General features: G+C 41.0%; 1 protein-coding gene across 4 annotated transcripts in view; it reads left to right on the forward strand.

Moving 5' to 3' along the window:
• The window catches only part of SLC7A2 (solute carrier family 7 member 2), a 54,239-nt gene extending 36,301 nt beyond the window's left edge, over positions 1-17,938 (forward strand). For 3 of the 4 annotated variants that reach the window (XM_028744859.2, XM_028744860.2, XM_028744862.2), the window contains exons 6-12: positions 1,004-1,226; positions 3,417-3,556; positions 6,436-6,538; positions 7,938-8,140; positions 9,024-9,190; positions 9,909-10,017; positions 11,128-17,938. In XM_028744859.2, coding sequence (XP_028600692.2) covers positions 1,004-1,226; positions 3,417-3,556; positions 6,436-6,538; positions 7,938-8,140; positions 9,024-9,190; positions 9,909-10,017; positions 11,128-11,327 — 1,145 coding nt within the window. In that variant the 3' untranslated portion in view covers positions 11,328-17,938. Of the gene's footprint in view, positions 1-1,003; positions 1,227-3,416; positions 3,557-3,833; positions 3,971-6,435; positions 6,539-7,937; positions 8,141-9,023; positions 9,191-9,908; positions 10,018-11,127 lie in introns of all 4 variants that reach the window. The other variant, XM_028744863.2, reaches the window with a different exon arrangement.
• The last annotated feature ends 1,641 nt before the right edge of the window (positions 17,939-19,579 follow it).

Here is a 19,579-nt window from a genome sequence, read left to right on the forward strand (position 1 = left end):
TGTATCACAAACAGAATGGCAAGATCTGTTTCTTGCTGCACTTTAAAATCCATTCAGCATGATAATGTGTAATTGACATAAATTACATAGGCTAAAGGAGAGACATCTTGTCCTCCTTTTTAATTTGTTGCATGTTCTAAAAAGGCATTAAATTGGTTTTAAGAACCACGTTATCTGTCTCTCCAAGGCATATATATTAAGTTCTACTTTGTGACTTCATGCTCAGTCACCCCTAATAATTGGAAATATCATGCGTAGGCTCAGTACACTTGAGAACCTCTAAAACCTGCTTTCTCAGCCAGAGGTAGCAAACAGTGTTTCTATGGTAGCTTTTTTTCACTCCTACATTACACCATTTGCTCCCTCCCTTGGCTTAGAGAATTCACAAGTTTCTACCAAACAGCTATGTTTTCATTTCCTCTTCCTCACTCCCTGTATCATCCAGGCTGGTTTGTTTGTTTTTGGCCTGTAGCAATTTTTTGAACTTTCATTGCAATCACAGACCAATCCTATCAGACAAAGCACTTTTATCTTACCTGGTTTGAAGGTGTTATTGGTGACCTTATAGTAGTGCCTCTGTGTTTTGCTTACCTGCCCACTATCCTTTTTCCACCACCTATTTGACGACGACACCCATTTCTCTCTCTCTCTCTCTCTCTCTCTCTCTCTCTCTCTCCGCACAATAGCAGTTATTTCTGAATCAGCATGCGTAGTACTGTACTGCTGTGTTATATAAATTGGTGTATTTTAAAATCTTCCCCCCCAGGCCAATAATACTTGTTTTTCTCTTCACAAATCACACAGAATTCAGTTTAGACCAATAACGTGATCCCATCTGGAGTCTCTGTATTTTTCAGTACTCCTGCTAGTTAAAACGTAAAGTCTTTTGTATAAAAAATAAATCTCATGGATGCACTTTGCCCAACTGGACACACAATCTCACTGTTTCCCATCTTTCGTACTCTTATTCACACTAAGAATAAAATGTCGATTTTCTCCATAGGGGAAGAAGTCAAGAATCCCCAGAAAGCCATACCTATTGGGATTGTAACTTCCTTGCTTGTCTGCTTCTTGGCCTACTTTGGTGTTTCAGCTGCTTTAACTCTGATGATGCCGTACTATTTAATTGATGAGAAAAGTCCTCTCCCTGTAGCCTTTGAGTATGTCGGATGGGGCCCAGCGAAATATGTTGTAGCAGTCGGATCTCTGTGTGCTTTATCAACAAGGTAAAAATAAGGAAAACTAAGTCATTGCCAGGAAAATGGAGCTATTTTTTAAAAGTTTTGATTCATTAGGCTTGCTAAACAGAGATATTTAGAATAATAATGTAGTTTGTTACGGCTCAAATGTAGCTCAGCTGTGTAAGTCAACTATTTTAAGTTCTTATTTTGCGAACTTTTTCCTTGTGAAAGGAAAAATTACGTTCATAAGTTCATCTCTTTCTGCCTGTGCTAATTTATTGACCATCATATTTGTTGAATATTGTTAAGAATGCACTGGAGTAATATTAAAATACATGTAGTAGCATGGGTAATGAAAGTATATTTAAGTACTTTTTCCAGGCTCGGGTTCTTGTTTTTTAAAAGCATATATTGAAAATGCATGTTTTAAAATAATTTTGGTGTAAAATCAGGGGAAGTGTAATTTTGCAGAAACCTTATGCTCAAATTTGTCTGAACTATCCAAAATCCATCATGAAAGTGTCTGCATTTCTAAATATAAGCATGTACTAAAGAAGCTGCATCTAATTTGGGCTTCATAAATGACTTACACTGGCTGCGTTTCCACTTGAAGTGGCTTTACCATAGGAATCATAAGGTTGGAAAAGACCCCCATGTTTATTAGGACCACCCTTCCTGTCCTACTCAGTTCGAAGTAAATGTGGCTTAGTTGCAAATTGCTCAAGCATTTAGTGCAGGGATTCAGTGTTTCTAAAACTTATCAGGGCTGTACAAGCTTCCTAACATTTGCATATGCTTATTTCATTAACAGTGCCAAGGCTGCTTAGCTGATATGGCATTTAAAATCATACAGTTTAGCATACACTGTGACCTGTTTAGCATCCTGCAGCAAATTAAGTTAGATGTCACGTTTACTTCACTTTTGTCAAATGCAGACATATGTCCCGGTGCTTCCAGATGGGCTTGTTGCAGCAGGGGCACTGCATACAAGTGACTAGGATTAATGTTTATAAGAGAGCAGGCAGGACCACAGACCTTGGGCCACCCTGTAAAAGACCCATAAGTTATCTGGGAATCTGGCAATGTGCAGATTCTGGAGCAGACCCCAATCCAGTCCAAGTCCAGGAGGACTGGATCACTGGGTCTGTCAGATTGTTTCCCGGATCCTATTTGGCATGATGATTCCGTTAGAACACAGATTGGGCAAAGAGGTACTTAACAAGAATGACGTTTTAGCCTTAAATGACTTAATACATGATATAATGGGTTTTTGGCATTTTAAAAAAGTGTTTTCTGATATTGCCTGTTTCAATCCTGCTGCCTGGTGCAATCATTCAAGGTGCTGGTGACGCTTAATTGCATTGCAAGTATTACTACATGTTTTCTACTGGTATACCATTTTGGGGAAAAACTGCAGTGAAGGCTCAAGTTTCTTCAGTTTTGAGTATTTTACTCTAACCGTTACAGGCATTCAAAAAAATCATAAATAAAACAAATCACATGATCACAAGTGACTAATGGTGTAATATATAGCATTAAGATAGTAATAATTAAATTGATAGGTTATTCAGTCAATTAAAAAAATAAAGTAAACCACAAGAGTTACCATTACAATTCACCAGGTTAATCTAACATTTTGGGGCCTTCCTCTGCAAACCTGGAGGTTTTGTGTCAGCAGCTTATCTTTGAAATATGGGTAGGAATATTACCGTAATTCTGCCTTAATCATTGGCATAGGACAGATCACTTAATTAGGTTTGAAACAAACCTCTCTTCAGAGGATATAGGAAATAACGACACAAGAATTTTACTGTGAGGACCTTGCAACGCCCAAGTAGAAAAATGTAGTTGAGGTTCCACCCCTCCAAATATTGTGAGGAAATCTTCGTGGCTGTGACAGACGCAATGTGATCTCTGTGGTGAAGAAGGTGAGGGTGTTGCTCCATACAGATAAATACATTCTGTGATCCCTGAAAGTGTTTCAAATAGACCATAAAGGCTGCAAAGTACTCTGTGCATTAAAAACAAACAAACCTGCACACAATATATAAAAATTAATTGAATGGTTGAAGAAACTTGTGTCTTAACTGCAGTGTGTCTCATGTACAATTTATCTCCATCCCATCCCACGTTTCTGGTATCGTATGCTGTTAATTGGCCTTGTTTCTTTTTTGCTCTAATGCATTGCATGACTTTGTGTTGGCCATGTTGCATGTTCTTTTGCTTTTTATCCAGTCTCCTTGGATCCATTTTCCCAATGCCGCGTGTAATCTATGCTATGGCGGAGGATGGGTTGCTTTTCAAATGTCTAGCTCGTATCAATCCCAAAACGAAGACTCCTCTTGTTGCTACTTTGTCATCAGGTGCTGTAGCAGGTGAGGCTCTAAGCGAATTTATTATCAGGAAAAGGGACATCTTCACCCATGATCAAATGTAGATTCAGAAGCAGTTGCAGCTCAAGTGATAAAATGTGAATCTCAAGAGTTCAACTATTAAACCTTTGGTGTTTGTCTCAAGCCTCGTTTTTGGTTATTGGAAGTGCATTTTACACATACAGTTTCCCTTTCCCCCATGTCTGTGTTTCGGATTGTCTGTTAGTGCATAATATTCTTCTTACTGTGGCATTTGAACAATTAAATTTTTTTGTTCTAGTCTTCTGGGCTCTATGTTCCCTTTGCCCCGCATTCTGTTTGCCATGGCACGAGATGGTTTACTCTTTAGATTTCTTGCCAAAGTGAGCAAGAGGCAGTCTCCAGTTGCTGCCACAATGACAGCAGGGCTCATCTCCGGTAAGCTCTTAAAGCAGGTCTTGCCTAACTGGGACCTCAACCCCATTTTCACGTGCAAAATTTATGTTAATAAGATGGGCCTGCTTGCTAACTTTCTGTGCATGCAAATTGGGGACAAAACTGCTGACTAATCAGAAGAAGCAACAATTCTGAATTGTGGTGGCGGTGCTGGTGCTGGTTGTGGAGGAGCAAGCTCGTTGGAGGACTTCTCCAAAGCTTTCCTCTGCTGTGACCAATGGTAGCTTTTTATGCATATGAAAAGAAGGAAGTGTGAGTGAATAGCTATAAAGCGTCCTGGCTTTCTCACTGAATTTTGCCATTTGGGCTATTTTCATCCCAGCCTTTCATACACTTTCTCTGTAGTTAATATGTTGTTTAAAGTATATTTGACAATTTAATAACTGCAAATGTTGCATGAAAAGTATTCCCCTCCCCTGCCAATATGACATTAATATCTAAAGCTCACATAGATATTCCCTCCATTTTAAACGGTGTTAAGATTAAATGTCTGGTTTTTTAAAAAGATTAAATATTTAATACATGTCAATACCAACATATAAGTGCTAATTATATTTTGCTTATACAACAACTGGGGAGCCTGTGTAGTGTAGTGGTTAAGAGCGATAGACTTTTAATCTGGGGAACCGGGTTCGGGTCCCCGCTCCTCCACATGCAGCTGCTGGGTGACCTTGGGCCAGTCACACTTCTTTGAAGTCTCTCAGCCCCACTCACCTCACAGAGTGTTTGTTGTGGGGGAGGAAGGGAAAGGAGAATGTTAGCCGCTTTGAGACCCCTTAAAGGGAGTGAAAGGCGGGATATCAAATCCAAACTCTTCTACTTCTTCTTCTTGATGGCTAAAGTTTGCACACACACACACAAAAAGCAGATAAACAGAGGTGTCAGGATAGGTAATTTAGAGAATAACCATTTTCTTAAATTGTGGACTTAATGCAGTCTTCCAAATCTTGGTTGCAGTTTTCTGTGACTTCAAATGAAAATGCAATGATACCTCTTTGCTAGCTTCTAACTTTTCAATATGTTAAAGCTAGACTTTGTTTATTCATAGTGATATAATTGTATGAAGGTTAAACAGCTTTAAGTTAAAAGTATAAGTGATACAACTGAACCAATAGCAAGTTGCCCCTCTGAAATAAACACTGTAAAGACATCTCTGTGTCTCTCAAAATCATGACTTCCTAGCATTAAGCATAGTTATACATTGACTGTGCACCAGTGCATAGTTCCCTTGTAAACTATGATCTGAAGCAGGATTGCAGACCATTTTTTGGAGGGACATAAGCCATGGTTTAGGGACGCGGGTGGCGCTGTGGGTAAAAGCCTCAGCGCCTAGGGCTTGCCGATCGAAAGGTCGGCGGTTTGAATCCCCGCGGCGGGGTGCGCTCCCGTTGCTCGGTCCCAGTGCCTGCCAACCTAGCAGTTCGAAAGCACCCCTGGATGCAAGTAGATAAATAGGGACCGCTTTCTAGCGGGAAGGTAAACGGCGTTTCCGTGTGCGGCTCTGGCTCGCCAGAGCAGCGATGTCACACTGGCCACGTGACCCGGAAGTGTCTCCGGACAGCGCTGGCCCCTGGCCTCTTGAGTGAGATGGGCGCACAACCCCAGAGTCTGTCAAGACTGGCCCGTACGGGCAGGGGTACCTTTACCTTTACCTTTTAAGCCATGGTTTGCCTTGATGCACATGCCATACCATGGATAATTGTAGCCTGGGAAGGGGAAATAGTTTTGCTAGAGACTGGCTACTGATTTTAAACCCTTGGTTGCAGGCAGCTAGCACTACCTCTGCAGAACACAACAGTACTGGGTTTTGTTTTTCAAAAACTTTTTTCATCTGTGCCTTGCATAAGCCCTCAAATACTTTTGCTTAGTTTTAACACTGTTTTAAAGAGGGATTATCTTTTATGAGTGCTTGAAAGCTCAACACTTTTAATTCATTGCATGAGCTTTGTGTAGTAAAAGAAAAGAAGCAAGATTTGATATGGGCACAGCGTTCCAGGAACATTTCCTATTTGTGCCGTATTAAAATGAGCCAGAAACAGCTTGCCTAACTCCCATTTTATAGCATGGGAGATGCTCACAGTGTATTTTGCCTATTATGTCTATGCATGTATTTAAATTAATGGTGTCTGTCATGCAAAATGAATTTATACCATTTTCTCATGTGAAAGCCAAGTATTGAAACTACTGTGTAAAGCCCTGATGGCACCAAATTTCAGAGGGGAATTAACTCAGTTCCCCTGAAGGTTATAAAATGCTACTGCATTACTAAAATCTTAATTTTGGCCATAAAACGTTTAGAAGACAATGGTTTGCTTCAAATTGTATGAACGTTTTAAAGACCCTTAAGGGCAAGCGTTAAACGTTAATGGAGATGGTAGCAAATATTCATTTTCAGCTTAATACAGACATGTTTTTAATACTAGCTCTGCTTTGTCTTGTTTTTCTAGCTCTGATGGCTTTTCTCTTTGACTTAAAAGCTTTAGTAGATATGATGTCCATTGGTACGCTTCTCGCGTATTCGCTAGTAGCAGCGTGTGTCCTCATTCTTAGGTGAGTTCCAATTTTGGGTTATTAACTAATCCGTTAGGCAGTGTTGTCTAAATCCTTAAATGTTTTTGTTTCTGCCATAAAGTTATGCAAACATGAAGTTACACAAACAGGATACCCTTCAAATGCAGATTGTGCATGAGAGCAACTACCTTAGTACTTTGTTGAAGTTCACATTCCGCTGCTGTACAAGTTTAGGTACTGCTGTAAACAGAGGAATGGGAGAATAAAAGTTTGGCATCTAGGGCAACTTGTATGAAATAAAGCTCTGTTGCATAATGGTTCTCACCTTTAAGTGCTTCTTTAATGCTTTCCATATGAAGTTAAGACTCCAAATCCCATCATCCCTCACTGGCTGGGGATGGTGGCAGTTGTCATTCAGCAACCACATTGGATATCTCTGTTTTATTATGTGTACCTTTTTTGGTGCTGTGTATGAAATAAGTGACCCGCAGAGCGTAATAGTTCCCTTTTCAGAGCTAGAGACAGAGAAATTCTCAACACTAAGGCACCTCTAAGCTAGATAGAGATACTTTCTTAAAACAGCTCTGGCCCAATAAATCTTGCGTGCAAATTCTGTCTTCCATGCATCTTCGGTTCGGTAAAGCAGACCTGTCTCTTGTGGTCTAATCCCGGCTCTGATTCTTTATAAATATCCTGTGGACAAGGAGTTCGCCCCTTTGGTTGTGCTCTGCTCCTGGGGCTGGTGGGTTTACCATATTGAGGGATTTCTGGGGCCAGTGGTACCGTTATTGAGAGTTAGATCACTTATAATGCATATGAAGTGATTCACCATATATTGGCCTTTCTGGTTAGGCCAGAAATGGTCATTATCAGTCCCCATACATGTCAGGCAACCCTCCTGCAATTTCCCAAGGAAAACACTTGAGTGTTTATGTAGGGGTGTGCTGCTGGCCAATGCTGCCTTTGGACACATGGCTTGCCTTCAGTCAGTGGTGCCCAGTGCTCATCTGGTCTTTCCTGGGGGGTGGGGAGGGAGGCTAGGCAGTGTAATAGCCAGCATTGTTGGGTGCCACTGCCCAAAGACATGCAGGGCTGCTTCAGGCAGCGATGCCCAATATTTCCCCAGATGTGACTGATGCTGGCTTCTTTCCCTACTTGCTGTGCACCTTTGAAACATTAAGAGAATTTGGACCTGAATGTCCTTCCTGTAATATGCAGATATCAGTGGCTGTAGGACTGCATATTGGTGGCAACTCTGGCTCTATTGCCTGAATTAAATATCAATAACAAATGGTGCAATAATGCCACCCAAAATATAGAATCATGTCTTTTCTTGCTGTAGGCCTTGTAGATGATAATACATTGTGCCTTTAATTTTTATTTTATGTGAACCTCACCTTACACAAATGTATTTGTGTGTGTGTATGTGCACAAACAGGTACCAACCCAGTTTAAACTATGAACAGCCAAAATATTCAGCAGAAAAAGAGGCTCTTGCGGGATCAGAGAGAGAAAGTACGAATGAATCTCAACTGAGTATGGTACCAGGACACAGTTTCAGCTTACAAACACTGATTAATCCATCAAGTTTGCCCACGGAACAGTCTGCCACCATGGTTAGCTTTCTTGTATGTCTGTTGGGTAAGTCAAAAGCTATCTAAATACTTGGGCTATCTCGGAAATGTCAACTGATAATCAAAATGCATTTAAACAAAAAGACAGATCAGATTTACTTATTATTTTGAACTTGTCCAAAATTTCAAGTGCAGAAAACAGTATCGAAAAAGAGGGAGAGGGGCCTGTGCATCCCGGATTAATTGGTGTAGACATGACTGCAAGTCTAATTTTGTTCTGACAGCCGAATTCAAAACAAAGGAATGTACAGTATTGGTTTTTTCCTGTCACTATTGCTGAAGCTTTATGTCACTTAAACATAGCTGTCAACTTACAGATTTGAAAATAAGGGATCAGCAGCCTGAAAAATAAGGGATCAGCAGCCCAAATAAGGGATTTTGCTATTGTAAAGAGTTGCATACATTGGTAGGATTGACAGATGCTATCAATCCAGCATGAGCCGGTTGCAGCACCGCCGCAGCTGCTGAAGCGCTGCCCTTCTGCGTCCCTCCCCATCCCCTCCTCTTCCTCCTCCCTCAGGCTGCCTCCTCAGCTGCCACCACCACTGCCACCTCCGGGCTCGCGGGCGACATGGGCGAGAGTCTCCCTCCCCCCCTCTCTCGGGCGGGGAAGGGCCGATGGAACTCCTCGCGCCAGGACGACGGCGCCAGCGCGTGCTCTCTCTCGCAGCGGAGGACCCCGAGCCGCTGCTTCCCTCCCGAGCCGGGCGAGCATGAAACCCAGGAAATTTAAGGGACATCATCAATAAGGGACAGCAGCGGGACACGGCGCTGGGATAAGGGAGTTTCCCACAAAATAAGGGACGGTTGACAGCTATGCACTTAAAGATTTGAGATTTTGAAATGCTCTCTTTGTGTCCCCTTCCCCTATTTTGATTGCCTCTATTTAGCTTTCCTGATTTGTGGCTTAAGCATTTTGGCCACCAACGGGATTCATCTTCTTGCCAATCTGGAGCCTTGGAGTATTTGTCTCTTTGCAGTACTTTCAGTGCTGTTTATCACCATTGTACTTGTCATCTGGAGGCAACCTCAGAGTCAACAGAAAGTAGCATTTATGGTAAGCAGTGGTGATGGTAGTGGCATCAAATGCAAAACCTCAGAAACAGTTGTTTTTTGGGGGGGGGGGCTGTGTGACTAGCTGCCCTTCTGGAGATTACCACCCGGTCGCTTAGTGGCTACCTTTCAGTTGAATTAATAAGTTAGCTGTTGCCTTAAAAAGAGCTTGACTGATATGGTGCTAAAGTTGCTTTTTGTGGTAAGCCAAAATAGTGGTTCTTGTGCAAATTTGGCCTTGACTGTAGAAAGAGTTGAGAATTCATTTCTACTACAACTGAAACGTGTAAGATTAGATTTTTTTTAACAATCTTTTGATTGATTGAAGATTAATTGGGCAACAGATCTTTAAAAAGTTTGTTTGTTTTTAATGCAAAAGCTGTGGGCCACAAGATCCGTGTTCCTTATTTTATCTTTCCTTATTTTCCCTTGTACATATATAAAAGCTTGTGTAGCCCATGTGTGTACTACCACTAAATTGTGGTCCTCACCTTCCCGTTGCAGGCCTATCAAAATTTAATTCATTACTTCTGCATTTAAAATGCAGTGTAAGTAGGTAATGTGTTCATTGCAACTGGACTAAGACAATTTGCCCTATAACTTTTATTTTATTTTCGAAATATGGATGTGTCAGTTCAGTAGAGCCCCATTACAAATTTAATTAAAAGTATGACACACTGGATATTTGTCAAAAACACTGAATTGTAAAAAATTGTCCTTAGGTTCCACTCCTGCCATTTTTGCCATCTTTGAGTATCTTGGTGAATATTTACTTAATGGTACAACTAAGTGGAGAGACTTGGATCCGGTTTAGCATCTGGATGGCGATTGGTAGGTATTATGTAGCTGAATGTTGTTGTGAACTTTTTCTTGCCTCTCCCCCTAAGTAAGGGCAAAAGCTTAAAAGCTATTTTCATACTGAGTGACCCAAGTGGACATGGTGCAAAAAGAGCATTTAGGCTCTTAACCTTGCTTGCTGGGCAAAGCCTGCTCAGCATGCAGGTTCTAGAAGCAGCTCCAAAAGTTTGACTGGACACAATTTTTGCACATCCGCATACGTCTTGGAACTGAAACTCCACATAATATGAGGGATTTCTGTATATAATTTTTGAGAGTAATACAGTGGTACCTTGGTTCTCAAACTTAATCCATTCCAGAAGTCCGTTCCAGAACCAAGGCGTGCTTTCTCATAGACGGTAAGGCAAAACGGATTAATCCATTCCAGACTTTAAAAAATAACCCCTAAAACAGCAATTTAACATGATTTTTACTATCTAACAAGACCATTGGTCCATTAAATGAAAGCAGTAATCAATGTACTGTACTATAAAATAAGACAGTATTGTAGATGATAAAAAATAAAAATAAAAATTCTTACCTGCACTGATGATTGTCATTGTTTGGATGGGGGGGGGGGGGCTTTTATCCATTTCTGCAGTCACACAATCAATCAATCAATCAATCAATCAGTAGCTGAACCGGGTTCCACACAGCCACAAAAACAAATTAACCAAAAAAGCCTCAAAAACAAAAACGCAAAATAAATAGCAAAAACAAAAGCGCCAAACTTAATCCGTTCCGGAAGTCTGTTTGACTTCCGAAATGTTCGAAAACCAAGGCGCAGCTTCTGATTGGTGCAGGTGCCCTGGAAACAATAGCTGACAGCTGCATCGGACGTTCAGCTTCCAAAAAAATGCTCAAAAATCGGAACACTTACTTTTGGGTTTTCGGCATTTGGGAACCAAGGCGTTTGAGTACCAAGGCGTTTGAGAATCAAGGCATCACTACTAGAATGGAAGCTTAGTGTGGATTAAAGAAACCGATGACCACAAGTGATACCAAGATCTGAACAAGTGTTCTGTTTTTGTAATCTTGGGTAGAGCAACAGAAATATGACAAAACTGAGAAAACTTACATCCCTTTCTTTTTTTCTTCTGGAAGGCTTCTTTATTTACTTTGCTTATGGCATCCGACATAGTGTGGAAGGCCGTCCTAGGGTGGAAGATGAAGATGACGAGGACGACAGCTGCTCCGAAAAAAGCGCAGCTCCAGAAAAGATCTATGTAAAAGAAGCAAACGAGATTGAAAATGCAAGTGAAAGTGCTCAGTTTATTACACATGAAAGGACAAGTGAATGTTAATGGTTGCTAACTACCATGCTGTGTACATCTTTTGAATAGTGTAACAGAATGTAGTTGGGGTTTTTTTGGGGGGGGGTGGAATGCCAAAACACTTGCTCCCGAAAGGTTAGCAGTAACCTACTTGTGCTTTGTGAAAACATCAATAATGGTCTAAACCGACTGCTAGATATTTCATCCAGTGGTGATTTACCTCAAATTGTGGTTGCCTGAAGTAAAAACTGCCAAGGAAATGGAGGGGAACAAACTCCCGCCGGCTGATTTTGCCTGTTGTGCTAAAAATGTTGGGAATTTCCTTAGCGCACCATCCTACAACTTGAACTGGCATAATGTTATATAATTAGGAATGTTTAAAGGAGGGAAGCTGAACCATTTTAGGTTGTGTTATTGGGGACACATTTTCTTGTTTCTGTCTTTTAAAAATGTGCGTAGCAGTGGTCAGTAACTAGGTAGCTAAACTGTTTAGCCTCTCAAACTTTAAAAAAGGGAAGAAAAAAAACCTATTTAAAAAAGCCAGTTACCCAGATGAATACATAGAGCAGAAACTTGGCAGGCTTTTGCATTGCGATGTAGTGCTTCTCTGTTTTAAAAAGTGTCAAATTTTTGCTACCACTGTATATGCAAATAATGTACGCCGCGAACATCCTTTTGAAAAGCAGTGTTTGTAATGCCTAACATATGGATGGGCTCCGTATAGAATGTTTTGAAATTACCTTTTACCAGTCGTGTTCCAAATTCTCCTTCTCGATGGTGACAATCAAAAAGCCACACCACATGGTTCCTAAGATGTAAGAAACTTCAGAAGAGTGGCAAACAGCATGTGCCTATGTAACTGGGAATTTTTCTAGTCCAGGTGCACCTATGGAATTGCCCTGTGTTAGTGCTGAATGTGTAAACCCTCTGAGGTTGTAAGTAGCTGCCCTAGGTCCAATGACTGATGAACTGTGTACCTTCCAAGTCTCTGGCCCACCAAGTATATTCATTAATTTCTGTAACTAAGGAAAATGAAACTGTCAGCCATAAATCGGCTGCATTCAGATGTCACAGTAAACCATGGCTGCTTATGATGCGAACAAGCTGTAGTGAACCTCAGGCTTGCATGCTTCTCCCCTTTCATCCTCTCCTCTGGCGTGGCTACAAGATGGGATTTGGAAGTTTGAACTTCTTCTTTTGAGTAACCGCAGCAGGGCATTTTTGCCCCAAACCAACAAATTGTCAGTAATCTTAATTGTGGCTTGTTTGAAATAGACTAAATTTAAATCATGAGCTGTTAAGCTGGCTTGTTTTAACAAACCATAATTAAGATTAACCACAGTTTAGGGTTCAGCTGCAGCTCTAAACAACAATTAATAATAATAAACATAGCTGGGAAAGCTTCCAGCCTGCAAGGCTGCACTTAAGAAATATAACATGGATCATGATGAGGATTGAATTTAGCCACCATGTATTTTTTTGCCCTTGCAGGAGGTATTATGTCTTTCAGTGGATCCTGCTGTAGTCATAACTTATCTAACATTTTTGTATGAATCATAAACAGAAATTTAGATTTTTCAGGGAATATATTCCATCTCCTTAAAAGAGATGGGTAGTTGGAGGGGAGAGAGGAGTAAAAAAAGAAAAGAAAGAAATAGAATTCAAATAACATTTAAGAATACAGAGTTATGTTTAACAGGTGACAGGTCTTTTTAGTTTTGAAGTAACATTCTATAAATAAAATTTGAGGCAGGCATAGGCACCAAAGGATCACTCTTGGTTACATTATTATCACTCATGTATACAGTCATGCCAGGGACGCGGGTGGCGCTGTGGGTAAAAGCCTCAGCGCCTAGGGCTTGCCGATCGAAAGGTCGGCGGTTCGAATCCCCGCGGCGGGGTGCGCTCCCGCTGCTCGGTCCCAGCGCCTGCCAACCTAGCAGTTCGAAAGCACCCCCTGGTGCAAGTAGATAAATAGGGACTGCTTACTGGCGGGAAGGTAAACGGCGTTTCCGTGTGCTGCGCTGGCTCGCCAGATGCAGCTTGTCACACTGGCCACGTGACCCGGAAGTGTCTCCGGACAGCGCTGGCCCCTGGCCTCTTGAGTGAGATGGGAGCACAACCCTAGAGTCTGTCAAGACTGGCCCGTACGGGCAGGGGTACCTTTACCTTTATCTATACAGTCATAACTTGGCATTGTGGCTGATGGGCAAGTTGTATTTCTGACACAGTCAGCTCCACACATTAATTTGTGTATGAAGCAACATATGTATGTGTGTGAGAACAAGCCAAAGAGAAAAACAAAGCAAAACTGTCCTGCAGCATTAATTTACTTATTTTCTCAAAAAAAAAAGGGAAAAAAAGAATAGGGGTTGTGAGCATCTGTGGCTGTTTCTTCTCCTGGAGACAGAGGAAGGATAACCTGACAATATACCTGATGCCTTTTAGTTTATTAATGTTGGGACCATGTTACAACAATCTGTCAAACGTTTCATCGCAACTGTTGGGTTAGAAACCCATGTTTTAAAAAGCTGAAAATTTCAGGATTCAGAGAGGGGTTTGGGAACAAAAATTGTTTTTAAAAGTGCCTTAGAAAAGCACTCAATCCAAGACTGTGGATTTAATGCTTTTTTTGTCAACAGTTTTCTCATCCCTACACAAGTAAAGGTAAAAGGTAAAGGACCCCTGGATGGTTAAATCCAGTCAAAGGCAACTATGGGGTTGCAGCGCTCATCTTGCTTTTCAGGCCGAGGGAGCCGGCGTTTAGTAGTTCAAATTCACACAATGGGGTGAGCTCCCGTTGCTGTCCCAGCTTCTGCCAACCTAGCAGTTCAAAAGCATACCAGCGCAAGTAGATATATAGGTACTGCTGCAGCGGGAAGGTAAACAGTGTTTCCGTGTGCTCCGGCTTCCGTCCCGTTGCACCAAAAACGGTTTAGTCATGCTGGCCACATGATCTGGAAAGCTGTCCTGCACAAGTATTAAAATACTAATGAGATGATTATTCGCAAATAAGTACATCTTAAGCACACTGGGTGGTTTTTTTAAAAGTTTGATAAGGAAAGTTAGGCTGGCTTTCAATGTTACGGAAGGGTGACCAGGTAGGAATGCTGTGTGTGGTGTCCAAAGTCTACAGTGAGGGGTGGAAAATCCAGATGCAGATACAAATTCACACACACAGTGAGAGAGAGAGCTATTTAGGTTCTTAGTTATGATTCTTGCAGAATAAGTATATAAGGAGGAAACACAAATCAGTTACATTGCTCGCCCCTATCTGACTTGGCTTACGTGTAATTTTTTGATGTCAGCCTAACAATACTGAGTTTGATAGGAACTGTAGATATGGCAGCACTGTTCTTTGACTTAAAAATGTAAAGGAGGTATATTTTATCTTGGCTTTTTGTATAATCTTATATTAATAGCTGAAAGAACACTTTTATGAAAAATTATGAACTATATGGAATGTGAGAAATTGTGTTAAGATGAGAGAGGGTGCCCTGATTGCCGCCATTATTGAATGTAGATAGTATTGCAGCAGTTTTTAGCATATTGCTCTGATTGATTGATCTGTTTGCAATGTCCCCAAAACAAAAGAGATATATATATGATTATGATAATTTCTTTTAAAAATGTATTATTGAAAAAAGTCACATTTTAGTAAATAACTGAGATCACAAAGTTCAAAGAAAACAAAAATCACAATGGGGAAAATGCAGATCATTTTAGCAGACAACAAACTTCCACAGGTCAGGTTTGTAGCTAATCAATATCTCTTTAGGCACCATTATATTATGGATGTCCTTAAAAGTTGTTAAGTGATGAATAGCAATCACCTTTGTTACGACTTGAAGAACTTTACTACTGTGTGTACTAAAAATCAAAACAGAAACTCAGAAGAGACAATCAATACTGTTTCTGCAACTATTTTAAGGTTTTCTACGTTTTGTCAGTTTTTGTCGTATCTTATTTAATTTTAATAAAAATGTTGGAGGCTCAGGTTACTTATCCAAGCCTTACACGAGACAGAACAGAATGTTAGATTTTCAAAAGGGTTCAGGATTTATGTATACTGTAGGTTGGGCCCAAAGGTTCCATTCCATGAAGGGAAAAGACTCCTTCCATCAAGAGAACTTCCACGGGAGAAAGGGAATATTTGTATCCAACCCTATGCGTATATATAAACATCTGGTGGAAATACAGGTGGTGCATAAACATTGCAAGAATTATAGCAGTTTTTAGTGTCTACAGAAGCATTGGATTATCGCTTAACACTGTAAAATGGGGTGGGGAATATCAGGCCTGGTGTCTAATTGTGGCCCTCCAGACCTTTTTATCTGGCCCTCAGGACTCTCCATGGCACAACGCTTACTTGGTCTGCTTTGAACTCTACTTGAGGGCATTTGCCTTGGCTGGAATGTGTCTCTGAACTCTGATAACTAGCCTACTGTACAAAGCTAAAATTCACATTTATTGATCCACCCACTTACGTCTCTGATTATGCGTACAACTGGTATATGGCCTCTGGACTGTTAGCCAGAAAAGAATTTATCCCTTGGCCTGAAAAAAATCCCCCACCCCTGCTGTATGTCGTATTGTGTGTGTTGTGTAGCAGATAAGTGTTTTTGTTCTTTTTGGTAAATAGAATTTAAGGCTTTAAGGACATTTATTTTCTCAAACCCTCTTACAGCAGTTAAAAAAGGGGGGCCTCAGGATTTCTGTGTGGATTTCATTGCGTTGAGTCCTTGCCTATACAGTGGCTTTCTCATTCATTCCAATGGAGGGAGCAACTTCACATGCCCTCAATGCAGACAGGTCTGACATTTTGTCATGGGTGGTCTAAGGATACTTGGGCTGGTGGGAGACAGAACAAAATTTAAACACACATGTTCAGATACGTTTATCTGTCTCTCGCACTTCTAATTGGTGATGCTTTTTCTGTTCTGTCTTTCCTCCAAAGATTTCAGAGCAAGGGTGTTTTTTTTATTCAGCCTCAAAAGCCCTGTAATGTAGGCTGGGCCAAGCCCACCCACTGAGCTCTAGGACTGAGCATTGAAATAGTTTTGCTCCACTATATAACCAAAGGCAATTTTTAATTTTCTCCAAACCCTGAAGCTTTGCAATTGTAACAGTTCTATTACTAACCTATGTCCAAAGATAAGCAAAATAAATAGTTGTTTTTCCCATTCTTCCTCACATCCCCAAAAGTTTTAATTAGTAGCATCTATTACTGGACGCGGGTGGCGCTGTGGGTAAAAGCCTCAGCGCCTAGGGCTTGCCGATCGAAAGGTCGGCGGTTTGAATCCCCGCGGCGGGGTGCGCTCCCGCTGCTCGGTCCCAGCGCCTGCCAACCTAGCAGTTCGAAAGCACCCCCGGGTGCAAGTAGATAAATAGGGACCGCTTACTAGCGGGAAGGTAAACGGCGTTTCCGTGTGCGGCTCTGGCTTGCCAGAGCAGCGATGTCACGCTGGCCACGTGACCCAGAAGTGTCTCCGGACAGCGCTGGCCCCCGGCCTCTTGAGTGAGATGGGCGCACAACCCTAGAGTCTGTCAAGACTGGCCCGTACGGGCAGGGGTACCTTTACCTTTTATTACTGTTTACTTTAATTGTACCTTGTTTCACAGACTATGCCCTTTTCAGGTCCAAAGAGCTATGAATGCAAGAGGGATTTGAAAATGCAATGTACAACCAAATACTGGGTCTAAATAAACTTACTGAATATAACTTTTTGGTTGCAAGTCTGTGGATTAGTTCATACCTTCCTCTTTGGGCAGAATGTTCTCCCTGCAAACCCTCCTCTCAAACAAGCAATTGCAAGGAGAAAGTACTGACTGAAACAAAAGCACAGATAAATTTTGCAGCTATATTGCACAGCACATTGCTATCTCTTCACTTTTCTAGTTATTTGTTCTGCTGATGCTTTTCTTAGCTTGTCCCTAACTTCAGTGGCCATTTACGTAGGTCCCCCACACTTTTGGTAGACCCAAACATTTTTTATGGTTCAAAAATATTTTCATAAAAAAGTTCATTCTAGAAATACAAAGTTCTTTTAACTGTGTGACAAAGGCTGAAATCCCACAGCCATTCACTTGGAAGTAAGCTCCACTCAGTGCAGTGGGACTAATTTCTGATAAATGATGCATAAGATTGGACAGTGGATCAGTTTCTTTCTAAAGATCCCTCCCTTTTTATTTCTGTCTCTGGCAAATTCCCAGGGAGCTCAATGGGAAACTTGGGTCAGGTCTGTAGAACTCCCACAGAAAGTCTCTACACGTAAAAACACATTTTGGGTGTTTTAAGATTTTATAAAACAGTGCTTTGTATATATTTGTATATTTTAGTCATTATTACCATGTATTATGTTTGCTGCTGCCTGTGCACATAAATGGGGATAGATCATTTTAGCTTCAGTCAAGATAATGTTTAATAATCTGCTAGATTTTTTAAATTAATGTAAAAATGTGTTCAGAATGTGTGACAGATAAAATACTTTTTGGTGCTTTTGTTTTTTGATGTTCATAAGTTGCAGTTACTGTAGACTAAGAAATTTATACTGCTGCTGTTCACTGTAAAAAAAAAGCTACTTTTGACAGTAATTGTGCATTTGTTCTACATTTTTTAAAATAAAGTTGTACATGTTCTACGGGTTTCTTTTTTCATTTTCCAAAGTGCTGGAGACCACCATGATATAACATAATTTTAAAAATCTATAGGAATATCATATTCAAAAAATATACTGATAGCCATTTATATTCTTTGCCACCTTGCCTCCTTCCATAAAGGTTTGTATTTACGGTACATTTATTTCATGAGGTGATAAATAATTCTGTAACATCTTTTCAGCTGTACACTTCAGATAAAAATATCAATTTCAGAAATGACATTAGCACTGTAATTCCTATTTTGAGAAGATAGAAACATGGGTGCCAACTCATTTAGCCAGTTTGATAGTTTAGCACCCATTTGACTCTTTCCCATCACATATGCCCACCAATGCATCTTGGGCCTTGATAACGAGTTAGGCTTGCCATACGTCAGAAAAATTCCTGGAAACAGCTCTAGTAAATTTGGGGTCTTCCTAAAAAATGCTCAACAACTTTGCGGGTATCAGGAATTATACTTTCTGAAATATGACAACCCTATGAGAGGTGCAGATTATATTCCCACTCCACTGTTTGGATGTTATCTATATATAAAGTGACCTGTTTAACAAGTTTGGTGCAGTTTATTCATGCTACAGTTCCTAGGAATACTGCAGTGCAGTTCACCTGTCATGGAGTCATGCTTTGCCGAAACAAATGAACCTACCAATTTGTGTGGTGGCTTCCTATACTTTCAAACCCAACCTACCATTTCCATGTTCTCTGAAGCATCTATTATCCTATGACCAATTTGGGCAACAAATCGTATTCTAGTATATTAACGTGCCGCTGACATCAGTATTTCCCAAACTTGGGTCTCCAGTTGTTTTCAGACTACAGCTCCCATCATCCCCAGCTAGCAAGGGATGATGGGAATTTACTCTCCAGCTGTTTTGGGGCTACAACTCCCCTAGCTAGTGAGGGATGATCAGAATTGGGTCCAGCTGTTTTCAGACTACAACTCCCATCATCAAAGTTCTTAAGGCAAATTTTTCCTGTACCACCCTGTGTCCCAAACACATCATTGCAGTTAGAGGCCAATATCCCCTTGGTAGAATTACGGATCTGGCGCAGGATATTTAACTGCTGGCTTTGCCAAAACTCAAACCCCCCCGGTCTAATATCCCTAGTGCTACAAGACTGTCACAAGAGTGCCTGGTCTAAAATTGTCGATCAGAAACATCACTCTTGTGGCTTATCCCCACAACAGTTACTCACCGTGGGTTATAGTAAAACAGTCTAATTTGTCAATGCCTAAAGGATATCGAGCGTCAGAATAACTTGGCAACAATAAGGAAAATTTGCCCATGGTATGACCATTTTCCATCCTCCTACTTTGGTTCCCTGGCACTCTATCTGCACAACCTAGCAATTCCAAAATATAGACGCACTTTTAACCTCACAAGACTGAATGTACTGCCCTCAGCTGTACGATTCCAACAGATTCCACACGAAAAACGCTTATGTCCCTGTGGAGATGGCAGCATTGAATCAGTGGCGCACGCCCTCCTGGTGTGCACGCTTTACAAAAACCTGAGAAACGAGATGATCACCCCTCTTTTATTGTCCATTCCGGGTCATCCAACCACTGCCACAGTGTCTTTTCTCCTGGCGGATCAAGAGGAGCATGTGACAGCAAAGGT

This window comes from Podarcis muralis, chromosome 9, assembly GCF_964188315.1.
Source record: "Podarcis muralis chromosome 9, rPodMur119.hap1.1, whole genome shotgun sequence".
NCBI classification, from domain to species: domain Eukaryota; kingdom Metazoa; phylum Chordata; class Lepidosauria; order Squamata; family Lacertidae; genus Podarcis; species Podarcis muralis.